This window comes from Mustela lutreola, chromosome X (genome assembly GCF_030435805.1).
Source record: "Mustela lutreola isolate mMusLut2 chromosome X, mMusLut2.pri, whole genome shotgun sequence".
Taxonomy (NCBI): domain Eukaryota; kingdom Metazoa; phylum Chordata; class Mammalia; order Carnivora; family Mustelidae; genus Mustela; species Mustela lutreola.
Window position 1 is genome coordinate 131,927,650 of NC_081308.1, and position 8,988 is coordinate 131,936,637.

Here is an 8,988-nt window from a genome sequence, read left to right on the forward strand (position 1 = left end):
CAGCAGCTGCGGGGGCCCCAGGGCTGGCTGTCACTTGACCCCCTGCCAATGTCCTGAACCTGTCTGAGGTCAGGTGACAGGACTGGGCAGCCTGGGCCAGCTGCTTTTCCTTTCAGGCCTGAGGAGTTTCTGGAGGTTTATTTTCAGTGGCCTAAACATGACAGGCCAAAGACCATCCCTTGGAACCTGTCCAACAGCCCCTTTTCCCCTCTGCACCCTGAGGCACTTCTAGAAGCTGGCCATGCTCAGATGCTGGCTTCCCGGCTTCACTGCTTGATGCCTCCTCACTGTCTTACCTTTCATGGGAGGTGGGGGGAGAGCCGCGTCCAGTGCGTGTGCTGTGCCTGCCCCCAGGGCAAACCAGGTACGTGGACCCGGGTGCCTGCCGGCTGTTATTCTTATTCGTATTATTATTATGAGTCAAATCGCAACAGGAGAACACATTTAATGCTACATGCAGCTTGTAGCCTGGCTGGGCTCCTCCCCACACCGGAGAATCCTATTTGGAGAACCCCTTCTCCACAGCTTCAGTCACTTCGGGGTGCAGAAAGCGGCCAGCGAGGCGCTCGATGTCATCCAGAGTCAGGCGGTTCAGGGACCTCTCATAATCCTGAGGAGAGAAGGCAGGATTCAGGGGGTGCCAGTCGGGGGTACCCTGCGGCAGGGGATGGGCGCAGCCGGGCTGGGGATGAATGTCCTGGGCTGCCTTGCTCACCCTCTGGAGCTGATCCAGGACCCTGGCCGCGTCCGCAGCGCTGAAGTGGCGGGCCAGGACTTTGGAGACGAGCTGCCAGGCGGGGGCCGGCGGGGGTGGGGCCTCGGCGAGTCTCCGGGCGGCGCTTTCTTCCAGCAACACCTTCTCCAGAGGTTTGACCACTAGGTTGAGCTTGGAATTGGGCCCAACGCTGTAGTCGGAGAGTCTCTTCCCATCTGGCAAAGAGAGATTGATAGAAGTCGTTACCCACAGGCGAAGCTCTGCGGCACCTGTCTGAGGAGGGTTCGGTCACCTCCCTGAGGGCAGAGTGACCAGCACCCCATGTCACACTCCTTCTCGGGCTCGGCCCAGACACCCCGTCCCCCGAATTCCTGCGCGGCTCCCTGGGCGGCTCCTCTGCCCGGGTACCTGCCAGGGCTTTGCCCTTGAATAGCAGCCGCTGCTGGCGCACGGGGACGTTGAGCTTCTCGGAGACCAGATGTTTCAGCGTGGACACCGGCTCGTCCTCCGACACCTGTGGCCGGGCCGAGGGTGCGAGGCAGAGGCTGAGTTCCCGGGGCCCCCGCTGAGGTCGTCTCCCCGGCCTCCCCCACTGCCCATCCCCCGCCCCGCCCGTCCCGTCCTTGCGCCCAGCGCGGGGGGTGGGGAGTGCGCGAGCCGGCACGCTGGCGGGGCCCCCCGCGACGCTACCTGCAGGCTGCACTCGCGGCCCTGGAGCGCTTTCACTGTCAGCTGCATGGCGGCCGCGGCGGCATCCACTGCGGCGGGCGCGCACCCCGACCGCCCCCCGCTGCGCGCCGCCGCCCCGGGCGCGCGCCGGAACCGCCCGTCGCCGCCGGAAGCAGCGCGAGGGACGCGCCCGGCCCCGCCCTTTCCCGCCCCGCCCCGCGCGGCCCGGCCCCGCCTCCACCGGCCCGCGAAGAGCGGACCCGGAGTCCCGCCTCGGGAACGTCGGGGAACGCCACGCGCGCTGCCGGATTTCCCTGCGGCCACGGTGCCTGGCAGCCCGCCACGACAGGGAGGAGGAGCGAGTTGGGCCAAGTTGGCTTCCGGTGGAAGCTGGGGCTTGGTGGGGGGGACGGAGGGCCGGGAGTGCTGTCGTCCCTGGCGGGCTGCTGGGGCTCGTGCAAACCCGGATTCTCTCGCTCGGGAGTCCACGTAAAGGCCCAGCGCGGCCAAGCTTTTGCCCTACTGCCCGAGGGCCCTCTGCCTCTCTTCTCTAGCCTGGCTGCAGAAAGTCAGCTGAGTTTGAGAGCTGGCTGGGGAGGCCGGCCTCTGCACTCATCCTGTCTTCATCCTCGCACGCTCACTCGAGAACAGTAGGGCCCACCTCTCACTGACAGGCAAATGCATGGGAAAGGAAGGTTAGAGAGAAAGCCTGCAGAGATCACATGGTCACCCAAGCCAGTTCCTCCATCCTGTGTACATCTCTACCCAGCCACACCCTTCCTGCCCCCACCCCAAGGGCAAAGACTGGAAGCCACCCAATCTTGCTTCTCTCTTTTATTGAAATATATTTTCTGAGCAGTGCTCACCTACCTAACTCAGCATGGCCTCTTTGGCACTGAAAGCTGGAGAATAAAAAACCAGTAAAAAAAATAAGCCTGGATTTTTTTTTTTTTTTCTGAGTGCATAGTGCATGAGAGCTGAAGGCCTTTGGTACACAAGAACTGTGGAGACAGTGGGCGGAGGGTAGGGGCGAAGGGTGGTGAAAGCTTGACCCAGGGGCCTCAGGGGACTGGGCACAGGCTACTGTAGATGAAGTGGCCGATGACCAAGGCCAGCATTTCTGAGGTGCCACTCAGTGCTACGATGAAGGGGGCCTGGGAGGCGTAGTCTGCTTGAAGGCGACGGAGGGACAGCTGCAGCATGGCCAAGGCCAGCAGGCTGTTCTGTACCCCTACCTCGATGCTGACCGTCCGCCGCTGGGCCACTGGCAGCTTCAGGCATGTAGCCAGGCAGTAGCCCACCAGGAGGCCAACCAGGGGCACTGTGAGGCCCACCAGCACGATGGGCAGCCTGACGCCTGCCAGGATGAAGACCCCCATGCGGTAGGCCAGGAAGAGGCCACCTAGGAGGAGCACAAAGCTGAAAGGCTTGATGACCTGCAGCAGCAACTGGGAGAACTTGGGGAGCTTGGACCTGATCACGACACCTGCTGCTATGGGAACGGCGATGAAGAGTAGGGTCCCCAGGATCTTGGAGATGGGCACATGCAGTGTTTCATGGATGCTGAGCAGGCGGCTGTAGAGAGCTGAGGACAATGGCAGGAAACCAGTGGCAGCCACTGTGGAGATGAAGGTCATGGAGATGGCCAGAGTAACGTCCCCTCCGAGGAGGAGGCTGAAGAGGTAGCTCCCCCCGCCGCCGGGCGACGAGCAGGTGATGATGAGGCCAAGAGCCAGGGCCTTGGGCAGCATGAAAACCTTGGCCATCAGGAAAGCATATAAGGGCATGACCAGGAACTGGCCCAGGAGGCCCAGCAGCATGGGCTGGGGGCTCTGCAGGAGCCCCTTCAGAACCTCAAGTTCTACTTTGCACCCAAATGAACACTTGTTGACAAAGAGAAGAGGCAGAAGCAAGTAGAGTATGGGGCTCTCTGAGAAGTGGACCAGCTCGGTGCCAAGACTGGTGGGCGTGTCTTCAGCAGGTGAGACCTTGATGCAGAAATCTCTCCGTTCCTCAATGAGCATGGGTGGGGCCTTGTGGGGATCCATAAGCTGGATGTGGAGTGGGGCCAGGCCGGGCAGGCCCGAGTGGATGCTGACCACAAAGCCGCCCCCGCCGCCCCAGGTTATGGCACTCACGTTTCTGATGGTCAGCACCTCTGTGTCCAAGGAGGTGACCCTCAGCGTGGGACCAGGTCCTGTCCTGTTGCCCTGGCCTGGGTACCGGCTTGAGATCACAATGATGCCCTCGCTCTCCTCTGGGAACTCAAACTCCATCACAGAGCCATCCCCAATGCTCAAGTATTGGCTCCCCGTCAGTGGCACGGTATGGCCCAGAGCTGTGCCGAGGTTGATGCTGGCTATTCCGTGGGCTCCCAATGGTAGGCTGACGAGTAGCAAGGAAACTCTGAGCAAGCCTAGGGGGCCTGGGCAAGCCCTGCCCTCACCCTGTCCAGGCCACTGGGAGCTGCCCCTGCCCCTCCTAAGCCCCATGGCTCCTCCCAGAGGACCGTATTCCCAGGCCCTCTGTGGCTTAGGAGAGCAGCCCCACTCGTGCCATCGGGTTGTCCGGAGAAAGGTCCATGGGCCGGGCCTGGCCCTGTGCTGTGTTCTGTGACAGTGGAGCTCTTCCTGAGGAGAGAAGGGACACAGAAAGGTATCTGGTAACGGTGAGCAGCTGTGAGTCCAGGAGCAAGGGGGTCTGGAAGCCCAGTGCTGGGAGACCCAGCAGAGCCCCTAGCCGCAGTCCCAGGAACAGAAAGGCAATGCCTAGTTGCGGCCCTTGAGTGCCATTTGTCTGTCCCCTTCCCCCGCATACCTGTCTCAAGTTTCCGAACCCTCACCCAGCGGGGCCGCCTACAGAAAGGAGTTCCCTTTCAAGCTGCGGCTACCTGCTGCTTTCCCTGGACTTTTCCAGCACAGCGAACATGCAGCAATGGCCTGATACCCGTGGATCTCGGAGAGCCACCCCTAACCCTGTCACCACCAGCCTGTTGCCCACGGGCTTCGAGACAGAGAGGGACCACAGTGACACTGCACTAGGATGAAATCTCCGAGAGACTGCACGGGGATGGCATGGAGACAAGCCTGCTGAGAACCGGGTGTTGAAACCCGGCTTGGGCCAGATCTGAGCGGCCATCAGGCTGTTTGAGTATCATCGGCCAGGCAGAGAGCAGCTGGCAAAGCAGGATGTATAGTGAGTGGGTAACCAACTGGTGAAGGGCCTCAGGGTTAACGTCCATCATCGCCATGCCATTGTGAACAGCCCTGCTGTGGCTTCATGGCCTACCGTACCTGCCGACAGTGGTGAGGCCGGAGTCCTGGGGCAGGAAGGAGGTCCTCTCTCCCCAGGGAAACTGCCAGAAGCGGGAGCAGGAGGTGGTCAGATAAGACCCTGTGTTTGCAGGGTGCCTTTCTTCCTCCTGTTGGAGCTCCCACTCCTCTGGCAGTCCGCAGTATTTGAGCCCCTTAGGAGCACTGTGTCACCTCTGAGAGGCTCTGTTCTGAGTCCAGGGGCTCCTCCCCATGCCCACACGAGGCCCTACCGAAGCTGAGAACTTCCAGTGGGACTATGAGCGGTTCTGGGTGGGGGGAGGGTGCCTGAGGATGAAGGGTTTGTCCACTTCCACTTCTCAATCTGGGCAGCCACTGTCACCTGCTGGAACTGGGGCAGCCAGGGTGGGTTGCCTAACCCTACCCTCACTCCTGTTGGTTGCCTCACTGCAGTGTCCCAGTCCTGGAAGAGGCTCTTGCCTCTCCAGATCCTATCAGTCGTTGGACCTGTTCCCCCTCATCTGAGACTGGGGGGCAGGGGAAGTAGGGGGTGAAGGGCAGGTTAAATAAAGCTCATCCCTGGGAACGTTCCCCCACCCCTGCATGCCATGGCCTCTGCTGGTTTGGAGTTTGGGTCACTTACCCTGGAGGCCTTGGTCCAGCTTTGCATGCCACCGCTGAAGAGGGAGGCAGGAAAACCAGAGGGAGTATAAGAAGCAAAGCGGAAGGGAGTCACAGGGAAAAGACGACAGCACTCGGGACTGAAGCCACTGGGGTGGTTTGAATCAGTTCAGAAAGGAGAGGAGGCTAAGGGCCATCCACCCTGTCCTTCCAGGTGGGCTGGCGGCTTTGAGTCACTGCAAGAGGGTTCTGGCCCAGATCCCACACCATTTCTGCTTGAGGGACTGGACGAGTTTGAGCAGCTGCACCCTAAGGCAGGGAAGGGAGCCCTCGGCCGACCGCTGTTTCCACACCGGCCTTGTGGTCGGTGTGTGCGCAGTCGGCATTGCTGACCCGGCTCCTCCCAAGCTGGGAGTCCGGAAGTTGCCCGCCTGGGCACAGAGCTCGAGCGCCAACCGCGGAGGGGGCGACGCGCCTCGCCGCCGGGCTCGCGCTGCGGTCCTGCAGTCGGCAGGAGGGTAGGCCGCCCGGGCGCTTCCCGGATCGCGCCAGGGGCCCTCACGCCACTCCCAGGCCCTGCGGCCGCGCCCGTCCCTGGCTGGGCCCGGCCGTCCGAGCGAGAGGGCGCGGAGCCGGGCCGGGGCCAGAAGCCGCCTTCTGCCCGCCCTTTCCGGCCCAAAGCTCTCACCTGCAGCCGAAGCCCGGGAGCTCGGCGCCGGGGCCAAGCGCCTGCCCGGCCCGCGGACGCCTGCGAGCTGGGCCCGCCGGGCCCCGCCTCGCTTGCCGGGGCCCCGCCCCCGACCCCGCCCCGCCGAGGCTCCGCCCCCAGGCGGCCGGCACGCCTCTCGCGGCCCGGGCCAGTTTCAAGCGGATATGACGTATCTGGAAGCGACGAGTCGGCGCGGGCGCACGGAGCGGGATGTCTTCCGGGTCGTGCTTGGTCCACGCCGCGTTCCCCTCGGGCAGGGGGTGCGAGTCTTCTGTAGCTGCTGACGTGGCTCCGGGCTCCGGGTAGGGGCCTTGCTCGTGCACAAACGCCCTGCGGCTGGCCCCAGGTTCCCGCCACCACCACGCAGCCGCCGGGCGAGCGAGCCCTGATAGCCTCCGCCTAGTTCCACCTCCCTTCGTTCAAGCAGTGACCGAGTGTCTATTTCCAAACTGGGAGGCATCGGTGAGCTTGTCCGCCTTTCAGAACTAGTTGGCGCCACTAGCAGAGTCTGAAGGCGTCGCTGGAAAGGAATGCAAACTGATGGCATAAGTTGGGCACAGAGGTGGTGAGAGTGTAGAAAGGACATGGGGGGGGCAATAAGCGAGTGCTGAGTCTAACGGGATTTATATGTTGTGAAAGGCTGCTGGGCAACTGCAGTCAGTCAGTGGCCACCCGCTGCTCTGGAAAAATTTGTCACGGCTCTGATGGAGGCTAGTGGTCCTGAATCACCAGTACGTGCCCACAGGAGGTGCTGGATCGTTGAGAATGGAAACAAAACAAACCAGCGTCTGTATTTTAGGTTAATTTTTCAGGCACCATGCTAACTTTAATAATAAAAATATTAGTTTAAATTTAAATACATTTTACTTAAAAATTGTATGTTTCATAAAGTTTACGTGGGCAGTGTATGTGATATGTAAACAGATAAACACATGGTGGGCTTTATGCTCCAGAGGGTTTGATCAGAAACATTCAGAGGCCCTAGCTCTCCGCTCTTCTTTAGCCTCAGAGGACCAGTAAGGCGTAAGCCATTTGTGTGTACTGTATTTCAACATCCCTGCTACTACCCCTCACAAATGAGGCAAACGGGGTCCTGATGGAAGTGGCCTGGTGCAGGAGAGAGGCCTGCGTTTGGCACAATACTGCAATGGAAAGTGCAGTTTACAAAAGGGCAGTGCGGGTCGGGGTGTCTGAGGACGGGTATTACCAGCCAAATGGAGAAGGCGAATGGGTCAGCCGGGAAGACCTGGGGAAGGAGAACCTAAAAGACTTGTCCTCCCTGGAGGAAACCTGTGTTTTAATACAACTAAGGGGCTCAAGGGGAGTAAATGTAGTTAGGAGGCTGCCCCCTTTACTGTCAGTCACCTGAGCCCTCCCTGAAAAGCTAGAGTGGGCTGGAGGGATGTCCAGCATGAGGGGATTTAGAGGTTTGTACAGAGGAAAAGGACAGTTACATTAAAGGTAAGAGAATATTCATAGTTGCTTTGGAGGATTAATAATTTACCTCAAGAGAGGAGGACGGGCTCTACAAATCAGTCAAGGACATCTACTTCCAAAAGAGAAGTCATCCGGACTGAGAGAACATGTGGAACAAACAGTGTGACAGTCAAAACGTAAATGCAGTTCAGACGGGAGCCCTGCCACCGTACTATGTAATAGGGCCACGGTGGCTACCCTGAGAGGTATGCTTACCTCCTGGTCTCCGGGCAGCCATCTCTAGGAATCTGTGTGGTGAATGAGTGTGCAGGGAAGACACGTTCTACACAAGCACAAGTATGGCATGCATTTGCTATTTATAGGGACGGGTGACAACTGTCATTTTTGCCTGCCCAACATCAGGTAACAGGACCTCGGTTTTCTTTGTGGAAGATGTCCCTGCTCCACATTTGGTACACAAGATCTGGATGTGGGTCACTGCAGCACTTGCCTCTGGGGTGGGCACATGCCTCAATGTAGCCCAATCGGAGCCAGCCATATCATAGGAGGATACGCCCATAATCTGACCTGGACCAATGAGAGCTAGTTCCCAGGGACTTGTGCTAGAACTGCTGGGAAGGCGGGAGTTCTTTTTTGGCTGGGATTACTAAACTGGGACCTCTACTACTGCTCCCCCTAAGTGGGGGAGACGGCATGTTTGAAAATGAAGCAAATTACAGAGAAAAGTAGAGCCAAGAGATGGAGGAAGCTCATGTCCCGATAACATAATTGGGGCTAAAATCACCTGTGAGCATTGGGGTCCGATATATGAGAACACTAAGTGTCCTCTCCCATGTCACTACTTAATTTTGGTTATGTCACTTTGGGTTCGGATCCTGACACTTAAAACCAAAGGTGACCTAACTCCTCAAGGGTAGGTGGGGAGAGGGGCACCAGCCCCGTACCCCGGTGGAGGAGGACCAAAGGATACAGCTTTGCCTCCACTTTGGAAATTTGGGCAGACTGTGCTCCACACCATCATTCGCTTCCTAGCCTGGGTTGGCCCAAGGGGGGATTTAAGCTGGCTTGGTGTTTCCATCTGTGTGACTGGTGACTCCTCGTGAGGGCAAAGCCCCCTGAGGAGTTAGGGACCATCACTGGGGCTCACTCTGACGGTCCCAACATGTAACCCAGCCCCGGCAGGCCCTTGGCAGGCATTTGGGAACAGTCAAGTGACCGCAGCAGTGGAATGAGGCAGTTAAATAGGGCTGCATGCCTCCCAGCCTCGCAGTGTGGACTTTCTTTGAGGTTCTGTTTCCTTTGGGACACGCTACCAACCTTGGGGAGCCCCACTTACTTGGCTTCTGGCCTCTCAGCTGCAGTGAAATTCTCCTAAACTTGCCAGGGACTTGTCTCTATCCTGCAAGTGGGGACAGTGACAGTCCCTTCTCGCTAGGGTTGTTGTGAGGCCCACGCAGGTAGTGTGTGTAACTGGAGAGCTGGTGGGAGGCGACGTTGGAATGCTGGCCCCACAGTGATCACTGGGGCAGCTCAGTGGGTACACAGGGCTTTGCGATGCTGTTCTC

General features: G+C 59.4%; 2 protein-coding genes across 3 annotated transcripts; both read right to left on the reverse strand.

Moving 5' to 3' along the window:
* Positions 1–427: 427 nt before the first annotated feature.
* On the reverse strand, positions 428–1,552 carry UBL4A (ubiquitin like 4A). The gene is made up of 4 exons (XM_059157500.1): positions 1,406–1,552; positions 1,124–1,229; positions 716–930; positions 428–610 (listed from the first exon to the last, which is right to left on the reverse strand). The coding sequence occupies exons 1-4, from the start codon at positions 1,451–1,453 to the stop codon at positions 500–502; spliced, it is 480 nt and encodes a 159-aa protein (XP_059013483.1). The 5' UTR covers positions 1,454–1,552; the 3' UTR covers positions 428–499.
* An 82-nt stretch (positions 1,553–1,634) lies between these two features.
* On the reverse strand, positions 1,635–5,959 carry SLC10A3 (solute carrier family 10 member 3). Of its 2 annotated transcripts, XM_059157499.1 has the most exons (3): positions 5,300–5,959; positions 2,620–4,014; positions 1,635–2,051 (listed from the first exon to the last, which is right to left on the reverse strand). In XM_059157499.1, exons 1-3 carry the CDS (start codon positions 5,324–5,326, stop codon positions 2,049–2,051), a joined length of 1,425 nt encoding a protein of 474 aa, XP_059013482.1. In that variant the 5' UTR covers positions 5,327–5,959; the 3' UTR covers positions 1,635–2,048. The 2 variants fall into 2 exon arrangements, with proteins under 2 accessions (XP_059013482.1, XP_059013480.1); XM_059157497.1 differs by lacking the exon at positions 1,635–2,051 and having other exon boundaries at positions 2,204–4,014.
* Positions 5,960–8,988: the final 3,029 nt, after the last annotated feature.

Bases quoted from the DNA above. Each gene is read 5' to 3' on its own strand.
- SLC10A3 (XM_059157497.1), bottom strand. From the start codon at position 5,326: ATGCAAAGCTGGACCAAGGCCTCCAGG. The intron at 4,015-5,299 runs GTAAGTGACCCA...TTCTCTCCTCAG, and splicing joins GCTGGACCAAGGCCTCCAGG to GAAGAGCTCCACTGTCACAG.
- UBL4A (XM_059157500.1), bottom strand. From the start codon at position 1,453: ATGCAGCTGACAGTGAAAGCGCTCCAGGGCCGCGAGTGCAGCCTGCAG. The intron at 931-1,123 runs GTACCCGGGCAG...TCTCTTTGCCAG, and splicing joins CAAGGGCAAAGCCCTGGCAG to ATGGGAAGAGACTCTCCGAC. The intron at 611-715 runs GTGAGCAAGGCA...TTCTCTCCTCAG, and splicing joins TCCTGGATCAGCTCCAGAGG to GATTATGAGAGGTCCCTGAA.